The following is a 16,541-nucleotide window of genomic DNA, read 5'->3' on the forward strand; positions in this document are numbered from 1 at the left end:
TTCCTCTCTGCCTTCCCCTCCTCTCTCTAAAGTCCCAGGTTCAATCTCCCGCACCACAATAAACCAGAGTTGATCAGTGTTCTGGTAAAATAAATACATGTGTGTGTGTATATATATATGTATATATATATGTATATATATATATATGTGTATATATATATATATGTGTATATATATATATATATGTATATATATATATATATATATATATATATATATATATATACACATACATATACATTTTATTTGCTAGGGCAAAAAGAAATTGAGAGGGGGAGTGGAGATATAAAGGGAGAGAGAAAGAGAGGCATCTGCAACACTGATTCATCCCCTCTGCAGATGGAAACTTAACCTGTGGATCTTTGCACGTGATAATGTGTGAATTCAACAAAAAAATTAAATAAAACTTTTAAGCAGGGAGTCCGGTGGTAGTGCAGCGGGTTAAGTGCACGTGGAGCAAAACTCAAGGACCGCCGTAAGGATCCCAGTTCAAGTCCCCGGCTCCCCACCTGCAAGGTAGTCGCTTCACAGGCGGTGACACATGTCTGCAGGTGTCTTTCTCTTCCCCTCTCTGTCTTCCCCTCCTCTCTCCATTTCTCTGTCCTATCCAACAATAACAACATCAGTAACAACAACCATAATAACTACAACAACAAAACAAAAAAGAATAAATATTAAAAATTTAAGTGACTCGCTCTTTTATTTTCAGCAATTTATCTATTACCTAAAGACTTAACTATTCTTTTATTTTTTATTATTTTTAAAAAATATTTATTCCCTTTTGTTGCCCTTGTTGTTTTATTGTTTTAGTTATTATTGTTGTTGTTGTCATCGTTGTTGGCTAGGACAGACAGAAATGGAGAGAGGAGGGGAAGACAGAGACAGAGGGGGACAGATACCTGAAGGCCTGCTTGTGAAGTGACTCCTTTTTTTTTAAGAGGGAGAAGAGAGAGCAGAGCACTGCTCAGTTCTGGCTCATGATGGTGCTGGGGATTGAATCTGGGACCTCAGAGCCTCAGGCATGAAAGTCTTTGGGGGGGGGTTACACAGCAGGTTAAGTACACATGGCACAAAGCACACCTGCAGGGGGTTCACTTCACAGGCGGTGAAGCAGGTCTGCAGGTGTCTGTCTTTCTTTCCTCTCTGTCTTCCCCTCCCCTCTCGATTTCTCTCTGTCCTATCCAATAACAACAACAATAACCACAACAACAATAAAACAGTGAGGGTAACAAAAGGGAAAAAACAGCCTCCAAAAGCAGTGGGTTTATGGTGCAGCCACTGAGCCCCAGCAATAACCTTGGAGGGAAAAAAAAAATTAAAAGAAAGTCTTTTGCAAGAGGGTGGACAGTGCCCAAGGATTTGGGTTCAAGCCCCTATCTCTAGCTGGAGAAGCTTCAAAAGTGGTGAAGCAGTGTTTCAGGTGTCTATGTCTCCCCTCTCAATTTCTCTCTCTCCGTCCAATAAAGTAAATGTCTTTTGCATAACCACTATTCTAACCCCCCAGCCCTATTATTATTATTAGTCATTATTTCTGGCTATCAGAGCTTTATGCCTGCATGATTGTACTGCTCCTGAATTGCTACTGTACTGAATCCTTCCTCCCTCACCCCCCAGAGGGTGAGAAAAAGAGACACTACAACACTACTTCACTGCTAGCCTCCTTTGCATAGTGTTTTCATGTGGTGTCCAAGGCTTGGACCTGGGTCCTTACACATGACAGAGTGTAATCTATCAGGTGAGCCCTTTCCTGCCAAGACTTAACTATTTTTAAAGAGAAGACGAAGGATTTTTCTGTGGTAATGTCAGTAGGTTTGTCATCTAGCCATAGACACCTAACTATTCATTTCCTCAGAACTACAAAAATGTATAGAAAGGAACAGAGGAGTGCATTCTTTCTTTTTATAAATATATATAAATAATTTTTATTTATTTATTACTGCATAGAGACAGAGGGAAATTGAGAGAGGAGGGGGAGATTGAGAGGGGGAGACGCACCTGCAGCTCTGCTTCACCACTCGTGAAGCTTTCCCCCTGCTGGTGGGGACCAGGGGGCTTGAACCTGTGACCTTGCACACTGTAAAGTGTGCACTCAACCAGGTGCGCCACCGCCTGGCCCCCAGGGGAGTGTTTCTTAGTCAGCCCTGGCTGAAACTGCTAGGGTGTTTAAGAAAGGATAGGAAAGTGCACCCTGCGAGGACTGTGCACGTAGCTGGAAGGTATAGAGAAGTAAGGGTGAGGTGCGTCACACTGCTGCACCAGGTGCTTTATTTCTGTGTCTGACGCAGGAAAAGAGAAGCGCACGACTTAGTAGAAAGACACAGGGGATGTAGCTATTTGACGCTCATGTTCAATAACAGCTCCAAGAATAAAAAATGTCTTTAAAATGTAGCTCTTTGCATCTGGAAATACTCTTATACAAGCCGGGCTTGGAGTTAGAGAAATCCAGGCCCAAGTTTGCTACTAAGACAGTTGCTGTATCCGACCCATCTGTACTTCTCTCAGTGGCTTACGTTTCCTCCAAGAAACAATGGGGTTGATGTGCATTAGGCCCGAGGCGCAGTGATGCTCTGATATCCACCGAAAACCTAAGGCAGTTCAATGCCAGCCCGGAAGCGGGAGCCTCCTCTTTGCTGCTGCAGGCCTGCGCGGAATGTGGGTCCTCGGCCCGGGCTCCTCCGGTGACCGGAAGAGTGAGGAGCTGTCCAGGGACCGACCACCCCCGGTACCTGCAGTCAGACACCCAGCTCGGAGGCCGGAAAGCTCCCGCGGGCACACCGGGGTGCACTAGGTCGCGTGACGTGGTCCAATCCCGGGACGCCGCGGGACGCCTTCACTCCACGGCTGGACCCGCCGCTCTAACGCTCCGGGGCGGGAGCCCGAGCCGAAGCCGGAGCCGGAGGAGGCGGGCCAGGGACGTGGCCCAATGGCAGCGCGCGCCGGGGCATCGGGGGCGGGGCTGAGCGCGCTGCGAATGGACGGGCAGCCGAGGCTCCAATGAGCGCGCGCCGCGTCCGGGGCCGGCTGGTGCGCGAGACGCCGCCGCGAGGTTGGTGGCTAATGTAACAGTTTGCAAACCGAGGGGAGTTGTGAAGGGCGCGGGTTGGGGAAGCACGCTGCCAGCCTCGTGGGTCCATCCGCCGCCGCGATTGTCCCCGAGCTGGGTCCCCAGGACTGGAAGCAAGAGGTAGCGGGGGGTGGAGGTGAGGTGAGGTGGAGGTGGAGGTGGAGGTGGCGGGGTGGGTGGGTGGTCAGGCCAGCCCTCCCGGAGGAGTCAGCGTGCTGGCCCCGGGGGCGGGTCGGCGGCGGGAGTGAGGGCCGCACAGACACCGGTGCGCTGGGCCCTGCAGCTCGGCTCCCAGGGTGCCCCTTTCACCTTTGAGGTGGACTGGGACCCGTTTCCGGGACGGAGCTATAGCCTGGGTCGGGTGAGGCTTAAATGAACTCAAGGTACCGGCGACTCATCCGTCACAGCGGTTGTGGAGGTGGGGTGGGGAAGAGGAGCGGCTGGGACCACGGGACAGGATGCGATGGAGGAAGACAGGCCCTTCTTCCATCCCAGCGCCTCCCGGCGTCACCATCGCTCAGTTCCCGGCCGAGCCAGGCCTGCCTTTCCCAGCCAGCCGGGGAGCTGCAGGTGCAAGATGGTAATGGAGGCCTAGGTGGCAATCTTTGGCCCACCCAGGTGTCTGACAGCAGGGGCAGTGCGAGGCTGCGTCAGTTACTGCCTTTGCCCCAACAGAAGGCTCCGATGTTTCTTCCGTCCTGTTATCTTCCCTCGTTAGGGATTTGGTGAATGGAGACCAGAATCCATGCTGTCTCACCTGGGCCTTTGTTTGAGGATTTCTGGGGGACGATTAGATTAGAATGCCAGGCAGGAGGGAGAGAAAGGTCGGTGTGAGCTATACAGACTTAGATGAGGATGGGAAAAGGTATGAATCTGAAAACTTCTGTGTCACAGGACGGTGTTCTACCTCCTTCGCTGGGGCATCCAGTTACAAGTGTTGTTTTTCTCCTCCCCTAGGAGCACAATGGCTACCACAGTCAGAAGACAGAGACAGAGAAGACTACCCTGTTGGGTCTTGATGGTTGTGCTCTTGGCAGACCTGTTGGCACTGAGCGGTGTGTACCCTACGAGAGAGATCCAAAAAAAGCAAATTAATTAATGATGGTTAATACATGGAGGTGGTGAGACTCTTGGTGTGAGAGCCAGCACCCAAACCTTGGTCTTTTGCTGACTTGCCTTCTCCATGGAGAGAGGTGTGCTTTGATTAGGGGACCTTGGGAAAGTGGGGGAAGAGGAGTTGATAAAGATGTCTTTCCACTTCAGATACACTGGCAGTGATGTCTGTAGATCTAGGCAGTGAGTCCATGAAGGTGGCGATCGTCAAACCTGGAGTGCCCATGGAAATTGTCTTGAACAAGTGAGGACAGCTCCCATGTCAGGTCTGGGGAAAGAAAGAGGCTGGCTCCAAACTGGGGTGTGTTCTGTCTAGTACTCACAATTAACTTTGTTCTTTGAATGACTTATTATGTGAAGTAGCCAGGCTCCCAAACCCACCTCTCTATAGTCACATAAGCCCAATGCTACTTTCCTTCAGGGAATCCCGGAGGAAAACCCCAGTGACTGTGACCCTAAAAGAAAATGAAAGGTTCTTTGGAGACAGTGCAGCAAGCATGGTAAGCTAACTGTCCGCCTCTTCCCAGAAGTCATGGGTGGTGGAGGGGAGGAGATGATAGACTCCAGTCTATCCCCTGCTCTTATGAGAGGTATCCTGGAGTGGTTTGGAATCTAATTCTCTGCTCCTTCTTGACTTTTCCCCCAGGCTATCAAGAATCCAAAGGCTACACTTCGTTACTTCCAGCACCTCCTGGGGAAGCAGGAGAACAATCCCCATGTGGCCCTTTATAGAGCTCGTTTTCCAGAGCATGAGCTAGCCTTTGACCCACAGAGGCAGACTGTGCGCTTCCAAATCAGCCCGTGAGTGATAGGCTGGGGAGAGAAGACTTGGGCCTGCTGGTCTCCTCACTGGTACAACATGTGCCTATCCACCCCCTAAGGCCTGCCTTTCCTTACCTCTGATTCCCCCCTCTACCCCCAGGCAGCTGCACTTCTCTCCTGAGGAAGTACTGGGCATGGTTCTCAATTACTCCCGTTCCCTGGCTGAGGATTTTGCAGAGCAGCCCATCAAGGATGCCGTGATCACTGTGCCAGCCTTCTTCAATCAGGCTGAGCGCCGGGCCGTGCTGCAGGCTGCTCGCATGGCAGGTCTCAAAGTGCTACAGCTTATCAATGACAACACTGCTACTGCCCTCAGCTATGGGGTCTTCCGCCGGAAGGATATCAACACCACTGCCCAGGTGAGCTTTAGAACAGACTTGTAGGATAGTGGATCCTGAGCATGATGTCTGCTTGACTCATTTTTGCTCTTTGTTTGCCTGGGAGGATTCTTGGCAAAATGTAGCCACAGCCTCCTCTCCATCTGCTGTTGGAGCTGCTTAACTTTAAGTCAAGACTTGTTGCAGCCTCCTGGAGACAGGCAAGTGCCCTGAAGTTGGGGAAGGTTCCTATGACAGTTGTCTGGATGTCTCTACAGAATGTCATGTTTTACGACATGGGCTCAGGCAGCACTGTGTGCACCATCGTGACCTACCAGACAGTGAAGACTAAAGAAGCAGGGATGCAGCCCCAGTTGCAAATCCGGGGAGTGGGGTAAGTGGGTGCTGGGAGGAGGGCTGCTTACTAACACCCTTGGATCAGGAGATTCCCCTCTCTGACTTACCTGCTCCCTGCAGAAATACCCATAGGTAACATGTCTGCTGTAGTAAGGTACCACACCCAGTGAGCAAGGGGAAGATGGAGAGGACGAGGTGAAAGCAGCTTAGGAAGATCAAAAGGCAGGGAGCTTACTGAACTATTTCTACAGAAAGTCACAAGCAGAGCCGGGAGGTGCACCTGGTTGAGTGCCTATGTTACAGTGTGTGAGGACCCAGGTTCAAGCCTCCAATACCCACCTGCAGGGGGAAAGCTTTGCGAGTGGTGAAGCAGCCATGCAGGTGTCTTTCTTTCTCCCTATCACCCCTCCCCTCTAGATTTCTGGCTGTCTCTATTCAATAAATAAAGTTAATGAAAAATAGAAAATAAAAAAAAAAAAAAAGAAAGTCACAAGGCCATTTATCTATATCAAATATATAGCCATAATGTTCATTGTCTCTAATTTTATTATCAATGACATGCTTATTAATATTCTTGTTAATTTTATTTTAATGAGAGAGATATATAGAGAAAGACCAGAGTACTACTCAGCTCTGGTTTATGGTGATTCTGGGGATTGAATCTGGGACCTTTGGTGGCTCAGGCTTGAAAGCTTTTTTCATAACTATTATACTATCTCTTGTTGTATTCTCCTGTTGTTACCAACAATCTCCCAAGCCCAATTTATGTTTATTTCATAGTAGAGAGAGTTTCACATGTGAAAGAGAGAAAGCAGAGCACCACTTGAGTATATATGAGATAGGGTTTGATTCAGGAGCCTCAGGCATGTAATTCTTTTTTTTCTTAATATTTTTATTTTATTTATTTATTCCCTTTTGTTGCCCTTGTTGTTTTATTGTTGTAGTCGTTGTTGGATAGGACAGAGAGAAATGGAGAGAGGAGGGGAAGACAGAGGGGGAGAGAAAGATAGACACCTGCAGACCTGCTTCACCGCCTGTGAAGTGACTCCCCTGCAGGTGGGGAAGGCATGTAATTCTTGAGCACTATCACCTGAGCTGTGTCTCTAGTTGCTACTGTCACTTCCTCCTAGCATTTTTCCAAAGAAGGCTTCCCCTTCCATCCATCCTTGCCTCTCCTCTTCACCTAGTGATACTTGGATCTTCAGGTTTCAGTTCAAACATCACTTCTTCTTTTTTTATGTTTACTTATTTATTTTCCCTTTTGTTGCCCTTGTTTTTTATTGTAGTTATTACTGTTGTTATTGATGTTGCTGTTGTTGGATAGGATAGAGAGAAATGGAGAGAGGAGGGGAAGACAGAGAGGGGGAGAGAAAGACACCTGCAGACCTGCTTCACCGCCTGTGAAGCGACTCCCCTGCAGGTGGGGAGCTGGGGGCTCGAACCCAGATCCTTACGCTCATTGTTGTTATTATTGATGTCGTTATTGTTAGATAGGACAGAGAGAAATGGAGAGAGGAGGGGAAGACAGAGGGAGAGAGAAAGATAGACACCTGCAGACCTGCTTCACCACCTGTGAAGCGACCCCCCTGTAGGTGGGGAGCCTGGGGCCTCGAGCCAGGATCCTTATGTTGGTCCTTGCACTTTGCGCCAGGTGCGCCTAACCCGCTGCAATACCACCTGACTCCTTTCTTCTTCCTTTTTTTTTTTTTTAACCAGAGGACTGCTCAGCTCTGGCTTATGGTGGTGTGGGGGATTGGACCTGGGACTTTGGAGGCTCAGGCATGAGTCTCTTTGCATAACCATTATGCTATCTACCCCCGCCCCAACTATCACTTCTTCACAGAACTTACTCTGATGTCTCCATGTGTATATTATGATGACATTGTCTGTCTCTTTATAATGTTCAGGGTAGTGAAAACATCACTTTCACCTAATTATTTGATTGCTAAACTGTAAACTCCTTGGAGCCCTGTCATTTTTCAGAATTGTATCCCCAGTGACAGATATGTAATGGACAGCCCATCGTTACTATTGAATTAGCAGGCGGAGGACTATCACTGAGGTGTCAGGGGTGAGTCAGGTTTCTTTGCACTTGTGTGTCCCTCAGACTTTTCCTTCCTGTGTTTCTGGAACAGCTTTGACCGCACCCTGGGAGGCCTGGAGATGGAGCTCAGGCTTCGGGAGCACCTGGCCAAGCTTTTCAATGAGCAGCGCAAGGGCCAGAGTACCAAGGATGTGCGGGAGAACCCCCGGGCCATGGCTAAACTGCTGCGGGAGGCTAATCGCCTCAAGACTGTCCTGAGTGCCAATGCTGATCACATGGCACAGGTACCCCTATATGGTTGATGGAGGGCAAATATTTCCCCATCAGATGGAGGCCCTGTATCCTGAGTTGGGCCTGGTGGGATCCATCCCTTTCCTCTGGATTCCAGTCCCTCTCATGCCTTCAGAGATTAGGACATGAGTGTCTATACCCTGATGCTCATTATCCTCTCCTAGATTGAAGGCCTCATGGACGATGTGGACTTTAAGGCCAAAGTGACTCGAGCAGAGTTTGAGGAACTGTGTGCTGACCTGTTTGAGCGAGTGCCTGGTCCTGTGCAGCAGGCCCTGCAGAGTGCTGAAATGAGTCTGGTGAGGGGGTCATTGAAGGTGGTAGTGCTCAGTGGGTGTGGGACTAAGAGGAAATGGGAATAAAATGCAATCAGCTAAGGGCTGGGGAGATCACTCAGCACTGGAGCACAGGATCTGCATGCCTGAGACCTAGTGAGCTATCCCACAGGCCCTAAATTAGTTAATTTTTGAGAAAAGTGATCAAGTGGCTGGGAGGAACGAGCAGGAGCATCAAAGGCAGCGTCAGTGCTGAGGACAGTTAACTTCATACTACCCCAGCTCACTGTCTTTCTCTCCCTGCAGGATGAGATTGAACAGGTGATCCTGGTGGGCGGGGCCACTCGGGTCCCCAGAGTTCAAGAGGTGCTGCTGAAGGCCGTGGGCAAGTGAGTGTGGGGGCCTTGGGACAGGGCAAGGCAGCTGGAGGGCCGGGGAGCAGGGAGTGGGCTGGGTGCTCTGGAGGAGACGGTGCTGAAGGTGGTTCTTCTGTAGGGAGGAGCTCGGCAAGAACATCAACGCAGATGAAGCAGCTGCCATGGGTGCTGTATACCAGGCAGCCGCACTCAGCAAGGCCTTCAAAGTGAAGCCTTTTGTAGTCCGAGATGCGGTTATCTACCCCATCCTGGTGAGTCAGTCAGTCTGATCAGGTGACAGGCTCCCTTTCCCTCTCCAAAGGGGCCCTCTCCTCCTCAGGCATTGCTCCTATTCTCCAGTGCACTGCCTCTCTGCCCACTGTGTAGGTGGAATTCATCAGGGAGGTAGAGGAGGACCCCGGGGTACGCAACCTGAAGCACAATAAGCGTGTCCTCTTCTCCCGGATGGGGCCTTACCCTCAACGCAAAGTCATCACCTTTAACCGCTATAGCCATGACTTCAACTTCCACATCAACTACGGTGACCTGGGCTTCCTGGGGCCTGAGGACCTTCGGTAAGGGCATGGGGCAGGGTGGGAGCTCCTGGGAGAGAGGATGGGGGTGAGAGGTGAGGTGGCTGCATGGCCAGCACTGGGGACACGGGCAAGAGATGGGGGATGGAGTTAGGATGAGCATCTTCTCAAGGGTGTTTCTGTCTCCTGAGTGTATCCTCAGGCAAGACCCCCACATCTTTGCAGTCCATAGATGAAGCAGAATAGGGGATAAACTGCTCTCTCTTCCATAACCAGGGTATTTGGCTCCCAGAATCTGACCACAGTGAACCTAAAAGGTGTGGGCGAGAGCTTCAAGAAGTATCCCAACTATGAGTCCAAGGGCATCAAGGCTCATTTCAACTTGGATGAGAGTGGTGTGCTCAGCCTGGACCGGGTGAGAGCAGGAGCCCGTGTACAGGGCAAGGGCCCAGACCTGCCAACTTTTGCTTTAATGGTTCTAGGTGGTACTGGAACATGAAAAATAACAAAAATAGTGGTCCGGGAGGTGGTGCAATGGATAAAGCGTTGGACTCTCAATGTCCTGAGTTTGATCCCTGGCAGCACATGTACCAGAAAGATGTCTGATTCTTTCTCTCTCTCTCTCCTCCTATCTTTCTCATTAATAAATAAATGAATAAATTATTCTTTTAAAAAAATAGCAAAAAAGGTTTAAAGCTTCAGGAAGCGACAGTGGATAAGGCTTTGGACTCTCAAGCATGGGATTCCGAGTACCACCCCTAGCATATCATATGCCAGAATGATGCTCTGCTTCTCTGTTATTGACAAATAAATATTGGGGGAGAGAGTAGGGATAGGAGGCAGGGAGACAGAATAATGGTTATACGAGAAGATTTTCATGCCTGAGGCTCTGGGTCCTAGATTCAATCCTTGACACCACCATAAACCACACATAAGTCAAAGTTGAGCAGTGTTCTGGCAAAAGAAGGAAAAAAAAATATAAAAGATTTACAGGGTACATGAGTTTGTCTATAAGTTAAACTAAGCAGAAACCTGATATGGGCCTTCTAGGAGCTTATAAAGGCTTATAGATGGTGTAAATGACTTAGTGAGCATTTGTAGAGTGGTTGAGGAACCTATAATTATTATCATTAGTGTTTTTTTTTAATTGGGCCAGAGAGCTAGCTCACCAGGTAGGATACCTATATGGCCATGCATGTGACCTAGGCTCCGGCCCCAGCATCACATACATGGCAGTGGAAGAAGCTCCAGTGCTTTAGTATCTGTCTCTCTCATTCTCTCACTGTCTCTCTGACAGAATGAAAGAGTGATCGATCTGGAGTGGGGAAATGGAGCAGAACTGAAGCATAATTTCAAAGGGGTATTGGGTGATTTGTTCAAGAGCCCTTAGAAGAAGGCAGGCATGAGTATTCCACATCAGCTGGGGGTCATGCAGATGGGCTTAAGCACACTCATAAGGACATGGAGAAGAGGTGGATTCACATGTGACTTTATCTATTCTGTACCTTTTTTTTTTTTTTCAGGTGGAATCTGTTTTTGAGACACTGGTGGAGGACAGCCCAGAAGAGGAATCTACTCTGACCAGTAAGACGAGCATGTTTGTATATGTATGTGTGTGTACATATGTGAGAAAGATTATACTTGAGTGCATTTTTAGGGAGGCAGGCAGGCATTGTCCTTCAGTTAGGAGGTGAAGTCATGGTGTGGTTCCCTCTGAGTACTGGTTCTTTCTTCACCTAGAACTTGGCAACACCATCTCCAGTCTGTTTGGAGGAGGGACCACACCAGATTCTAAAGAGAATGGTACAGATACTGTACAGGTAAGTCCGGCATGAGCAGGGTGATGGAGTGGATGTCCAAACTGCCTGGGGCATAAGGATCTCACCTTCCTCTAGCCCCAGTTTAGTAAGCTGTCCCTCAGACTCTGACTTGTACCTGTACTGGAACCCTGAGACCTACTCCCCATAGTCCAGACACTTCTCCTTGTCCAGCTGTATTGCTGTAATTCAAACAGTGCTCCTGACTATTATCGCACAGTTGTCCTCTCTGCTCCCAACCTGTATAAACAGTGAGTCCTGTCAAAGCAGTGCCAGGAGACCAGGTATTACTGAGTCTGTCCAGACTTCATCTGCAGTGTGTCTGACTATTTTCAGGAGGAAGAGGAGAGTCCTGCAGAGGGGGCCAAAGATGAAACTGGAGAGCAGGCAGAGCTGCGGGAGGAATCTGAGACCCCATCGGAAGATAGCTCTCTGCCTCCACCCCCTGAGCCAAAGGTGGATGAAGCTCCTCAGGGAGAAAAGGCTGAAGCAAAGGAAAGTGGGGAGAAGTCTGAGGCACAGGTGAGCTGCAGGCTAAGTAAGACCAGACTGACCCGTTAGCCAAAGGAGTCTACAGAGGGCCCCTCCTAGGAAAAGTGTAAGAGCCTGGCCTTTTCCTGACATCTTCATCTTCAGTCTCAGAAGCCAAGTGAAAAAGGAGAGACAGGAGCTGAGAGTGCCCCCTTGACCCCAGAGGAAGCAAAGAAGCAGAAGCCTGCCCGGAAGCAGAGAATGGTGGAGGAGATTGGTGTGGAGATGGTTGTTCTAGACCTGCCTGACCTGCCGGAGGATGAGCTGGCCCATTCGGCACAGAGGTGAGCAGACTGTGCATGTGAGAAATGACACCCCTGGGAGGAGAGCTGGCTGGCCAGGGTCTGGGTTCAATATGCCCTTTCTCATGCTACTTCTTTCCCCACAGACTTCAGGACTTGACTATCCGAGATCTAGAGAAGCAAGAACGTGAGAAAGCTGCTAACAGCTTGGAAGCCTTCATCTTTGAGACCCAGGTTGGTTAAGTAGGAGGCAAATGTACCCTTGGATCCTTGCCCACAGGTACTCAATGCAGGTTTGTTCTGTGTGCTACCCCAGGACAAGCTGTACCAGTCTGAGTACCAGGAAGTGTCCACTGAAGCGCAGAGGGAAGAAATCTCTGGGAAACTTAGCTCTGCTTCCACCTGGCTAGAGGATGAGGGCTTCGACGCCACCACAGTGGTGAGGGGCTTCCTGGGACATGTAAAGTGGGATGGGTGCTCTATGCCCTCTTGGCAGGGTCAGAGAAAGAAGACTGGAGTGTGATAGGACCTAGGAGATAGTAGTTCACTCACTGTGGTACCAGGTTGCTGCATGGATGCTGAAGTGGTACTGTGGTGTCTGTCCTCTATCTCTGTGCCTGCCTTTCCCTCTCTCCTAAGAGTAGAAGAATGAAGGGAGTCGGGCAGTAGCGCAGCGTTAAGCGCACATGGTGCAAAGTGCAAGGACTGGTGTAAGGATCTGGTTCGAGCCCCGGGCTCCCCACCTGCAAGAGGGGGTCACTTCACAAGCGGTGAAGCAGGTCTGCAGGTGTCTCTCTTTCTCTCCCCCTCTCTGTCTTCCTCTCCTCTCTCCATTTCTCTCTGTCCTATCCAACATCATCATCAATAATAACAACAATAACTACAATAATTAAAAAAAAAAAAACAAGGGCAACAAAAGGAAATTTTTTTTTTAATTTAAAAAAAGTAGGAAAGTCACAAAACTGACCTGGTGATGGCTGCTGAGTAGTGCTAAGCGTATGCGTGAGCCTCAGTACAGTATTACAAAGGAGAGAGAGCTGTGCATGAGGTCATAAAGAAGGGGTCAGGATTATTCTCTTGGCCCTTCAACTTCTCTGCCCACTCCCACCTCCATCAGATGTTGAAGGAGAAGCTGGCAGAGCTGAGGAAGCTGTGCCAAGGGTTATTTTTTCGGGTGGAAGAACGCAAGAAATGGCCTGAAAGACTATCTGCTCTGGATAATCTCCTCAATCATTCCAGCATGTTCCTCAAGTGAGTAGCCCTTTTGTCCTTTCTTGTTCAGTCCCACCAAATCTACTTGTTCCCATTCCCCTCACCTACAACCTTACCCCTCTCCTTCCTGGGCTGAATGTCCCCTTTCTTGCTTGCAGGGGTGCCCGGCTCATCCCAGAGATGGACCAGATCTTCACTGAAGTGGAAATGACAACATTAGAGAAAATCATCAATGAGACCTGGGTAATTTCCTATGTGGTTTATTTATTGATTTTTATCAGAACACCACTCAGCCAGTATGGTGGCGATGGAATTGAACCTGGGAGGCTTGAGCATGAAAGTCTTCTTGCATAACCATTATGCCAACTCCCCAACCCTGGTAATTTTTATGTGTATACTCACTTGACCAGGTGTATCATCCTAAGCAGCCTTTGCCTCCTGACTTTGACTTAGCAGCTAACTGGGAAGGCAAAAGGTGTTTGCATTTGAGGCATTTATCCAGTCCCAAATGTGAGTCATTTGCTAAGCATAAAGCATTGCTAAAGAGCAGCAAGGCTTCTATTTGTGAAGCTAAAGCTGATTCAAGGACTTGGTACCTGAGCTGGACTCAGAAAGTGAGCCAGGGCTTGGACAGGTGAGAATGACTTGTTATGAGAAGTTGAAATGTCTTTAAGCGTATAGGGACTTTCTTTGAACCAGAGCACAGACATGTAGAGACAAGAAGGGAATAGGCAAGAGGTTTGGTTGTAGTTACTCCATAATAATGGGATATAAACCAGACACACAGGGATTTGCAGCCTGAAGACGGAGTTAGGGTGCATTTCATCTGGAAGAAAAACTTTCCGTGGCAAGCATTGAGCCTGTCCTGGCCTCTTCCACAGGCCTGGAAGAATGCAACCGTAGCGGAGCAGTCCAAGCTACCTGCCACAGAGAAGCCTGTGCTGCTCTCAAAGGACATTGAGGCCAAGATGATGGCCCTGGACCGTGAAGTACAGTATCTGCTTAATAAGGCCAAGTTCGCCAAACCCCGGCCCCGGCCCAAGGACAAGAATGGGACCCGGACAGAGCCTCCCGTCAATGCCAGTGACCAGGGGGAGAAGGTCATCCCTCCAACAGGTGAGGGCAAGGTGCCTAACTTCAGGTGCTATATTGGGCAGGAAGAAGGCCTCCTGTCTCCTCACAGACTACATTGTACTCCTGCTTCTCCCCCAGGCCAGACTGAAGATGCAAAGCCCATTTTGGAACCCGAGAAAGAGTCTGGTAAGTTGGGCAAAGTGATTGGGAATATGAGCATTGTTTAGCCTAGGGCTCGGTAAACTGGCACAGACTGTTTCTGGATGGCTTGCAAGCTGTGAATGACCTTTACCATTCTTTGAAGGTTACTAAGAAATATTTGGGCTGGGGAGATAGTCCACTGGGTAGGATTCCAGGTTTCAGTCCTGGAACCATGTAGGGGTGCCAAGAGAAGCTACATAGTGTCCCTCTGTCTGTCTGGGTGGAAAAAGTTGTCCAGGGAGCTGTGAAATTACAGTACATATTTGTAAGCGTATGTGAGGGCCCAGTACAGTGTAAAAAAAAAAAAGTGTGTGTGTGTGTGTATGGCTTACAACTCCAAACATTCACTCTTGACTCTTACAGAATTAGTTTGCCAAGCCCTCCATTAGCCCCTTCCCCATGTCTTCAGAGGCTAACCTATTCTTTCCCCGAAGCAGAATCTGAAGTAGCAGATGCTGAACCTCTGGAGTTAGGAGGCCCTGGAGTAGGTGAAGGTAGGGCAAAGGGGCATGCTTGGAATTCTGGGAAGGAGGATCTGGGTGAGTCTGTACAGAACTGGGTTAGCAACTTCCCTTTCACCTTCTGTCATTCCTTTGTTCTCCCTGGCTCTCAGCAGAAACTGAACAGAAGGAGCAGCCAACAGGACAGAAGAAAACCTTGAAGAATGATGAACTATAACCCTTGCCTCCTGTTTCCCAACTCAGTCCCACCCCCTTCTCCTACCACCTCTATTTATTAAACATCGAGGGTTAGGGGAGGAGAGTAGTCCTGCCTGCAGAGGCTTAAGTTCCTTTTTTTTCACCTGTGCTTGCAGGTGAGAAGAAGGGGGGAAGGAAGGAACAGGTCACCATTCCTCTGGTATAGTTCTGTGGCTAAAACTGAAATTGTTCTGTTCCCTAATCCCACTCCCAACCCCCAGCTCCCTACCTATCCAGGCCCTAATCTGGGAAAAATCACTATGATGTCTTAATTCTCTGCCTGTGGATAGGTGAGAGAATGCCCATCAATGGTTGACAAACCTGGAAGTAGGGAGGATTTTCTGGGATATAGAGCATCTCCAGTCTTCTTTGGCCATCATTCCTCTCCTTCCCTCTTCCCCCAGGAAATCACTGTCACACAGGGGCCAGTGTCTATAGAAACTTAGTACCGGGTTTGGTTGCTGAGTGTGTGCCTATCTATGTATTTTTTTTTTTTAATGTATTTTCTTTTTTTTTTTTCCTTCACTTTTTTTCTCCCTCCAATATCTTCTCTTTCCTGAAACCCTCCCCTGCCACCCCAACCAGACTCCTTTCCTGTGACTTCCCATGTTGTATTGGATTGGTTTCTGCCTCTTGCCCAAAGCCCATCAGGGCTGGCTGAATTCAGTCTAGATTGGGTCCCATGAGTCCCACCCATAAGCACAGTCCCTAGTTAGTAGAGCAATCAGCAAGAAAATATTTGGGGTAAAATGTATGAAAACCCTCGTGTGGATTCTAGGCTCAAGAAAGCCACAGAGTGGTTCCTGTGGGGTGCCAGCAGTCTGTCCTGCTAACACTGTCCAACTCTACATATTCACAGTAACCAGGTACCCTATGGCCCTTTGATTTACCTACCCCTTGCTTTCTGCCCTCCAGGACAGAGCCTTCCCTTATGTCACCCCACCCTCCCTCCTGGGATGACCAAAATGTGCTTTCTACTGTGAGTCCCTAGCTAAAGACCCTGGGGGAAGGAGAGACCATAGTATGAATGTAACAATGCCACCTCACTCTATTTGAGGCAGACCTTGTGGGTGAAAGGAGGGTTCAGTTTGGCCTTCCTGTTACACACCTTTGCTATGGTAGGGGGACCTTCTGCCCTTTGCCTCCTATTCCCAGACGTGAGGGCCTCTAGTATTTCACCTACAGCTGAGCCAGGGCTGCCACCCATCTCGTGAGGTAAGGGGAAGCCCTGGTTATGTCTACTTTTTTCCCCACTCTCTTGCTCACTCTCATTCTCATTTCTTTTTCCTTTTTTTTTTTTTTTTTTTTTGCCACATTGGCAGAAATGAAACTGAAGGTCATCCCCTTCTGTGGGTTTGAGTTCTTTCACTAGCAGTTAAGGTTGGTTGGACAGGTTTGAGTCAGAGTGTACTTTTCTCCATTGTTAATTGAGAAACTGTTTCAAATAAAATATTCTTTTCTATAGTTTTTTGTGCTGTGGTGCTTTAAAAATTGTTTATAGGGGCTGGCAGTAGTGCAGCAGATTAAGCACACCTGGTGCAAAGCTCAAGGATCTTGGTTCGAGCCCCTGGCTACCCACCTGCAGGGGATCGCC

The 16,541-nt window shown here is 48.9% G+C and overlaps 2 protein-coding genes across 8 annotated transcripts in view; one reads left to right on the top strand and one right to left on the bottom strand.

Annotated features, from left to right (window-relative positions):
* Positions 1–2,939: 2,939 nt before the first annotated feature.
* Positions 2,940–16,411, top strand: HYOU1 (hypoxia up-regulated 1). Of its 7 annotated transcripts, none has more exons than XM_060179959.1 (25): positions 2,940–3,046; positions 4,022–4,119; positions 4,328–4,421; positions 4,599–4,677; positions 4,824–4,978; positions 5,100–5,358; positions 5,595–5,710; positions 7,809–8,001; positions 8,173–8,307; positions 8,590–8,672; positions 8,779–8,911; positions 9,027–9,214; positions 9,449–9,587; positions 10,696–10,756; positions 10,913–10,992; positions 11,326–11,511; positions 11,626–11,804; positions 11,909–11,996; positions 12,079–12,201; positions 12,880–13,013; positions 13,133–13,217; positions 13,856–14,090; positions 14,187–14,234; positions 14,684–14,743; positions 14,863–16,411. In XM_060179959.1, exons 2-25 carry the CDS (start codon positions 4,029–4,031, stop codon positions 14,925–14,927), a joined length of 3,009 nt encoding a protein of 1,002 aa, XP_060035942.1. In that variant the 5' UTR covers positions 2,940–3,046; positions 4,022–4,028; the 3' UTR covers positions 14,928–16,411. The 7 variants fall into 7 exon arrangements, with proteins under 7 accessions (XP_060035942.1, XP_060035941.1, XP_060035937.1 ...); XM_060179958.1 differs by lacking the exon at positions 2,940–3,046 and adding an exon at positions 3,053–3,184; XM_060179954.1 differs by lacking the exon at positions 2,940–3,046 and adding an exon at positions 3,315–3,447.
* Positions 4,425–16,541, bottom strand: part of TRAPPC4 (trafficking protein particle complex subunit 4) — a 34,550-nt gene continuing 22,433 nt past the window's right edge. Inside the window, exon 6 of the mRNA XM_060179964.1 lies at positions 4,425–4,445. Within this exon, the coding sequence (XP_060035947.1) occupies positions 4,440–4,445 (6 nt within the window). The 3' untranslated portion in view covers positions 4,425–4,439. The remainder of the gene's footprint in view (positions 4,446–16,541) is intronic.

This window comes from Erinaceus europaeus, chromosome 20, assembly GCF_950295315.1.
Source record: "Erinaceus europaeus chromosome 20, mEriEur2.1, whole genome shotgun sequence".
NCBI classification, from domain to species: domain Eukaryota; kingdom Metazoa; phylum Chordata; class Mammalia; order Eulipotyphla; family Erinaceidae; genus Erinaceus; species Erinaceus europaeus.

What these genes read in the sequence shown, in the direction of transcription:
- HYOU1 (XM_060179954.1), top strand. An exon ending in ATGGAAATTGTCTTGAACAA is followed by an intron (nt 4,422 to 4,598) that starts GTGAGGACAGCT and finishes ACTTTCCTTCAG; the next exon opens with GGAATCCCGGAGGAAAACCC. An exon ending in AGGCCCTGGAGTAGGTGAAG is followed by an intron (nt 14,744 to 14,862) that starts GTAGGGCAAAGG and finishes CCTGGCTCTCAG; the next exon opens with CAGAAACTGAACAGAAGGAG.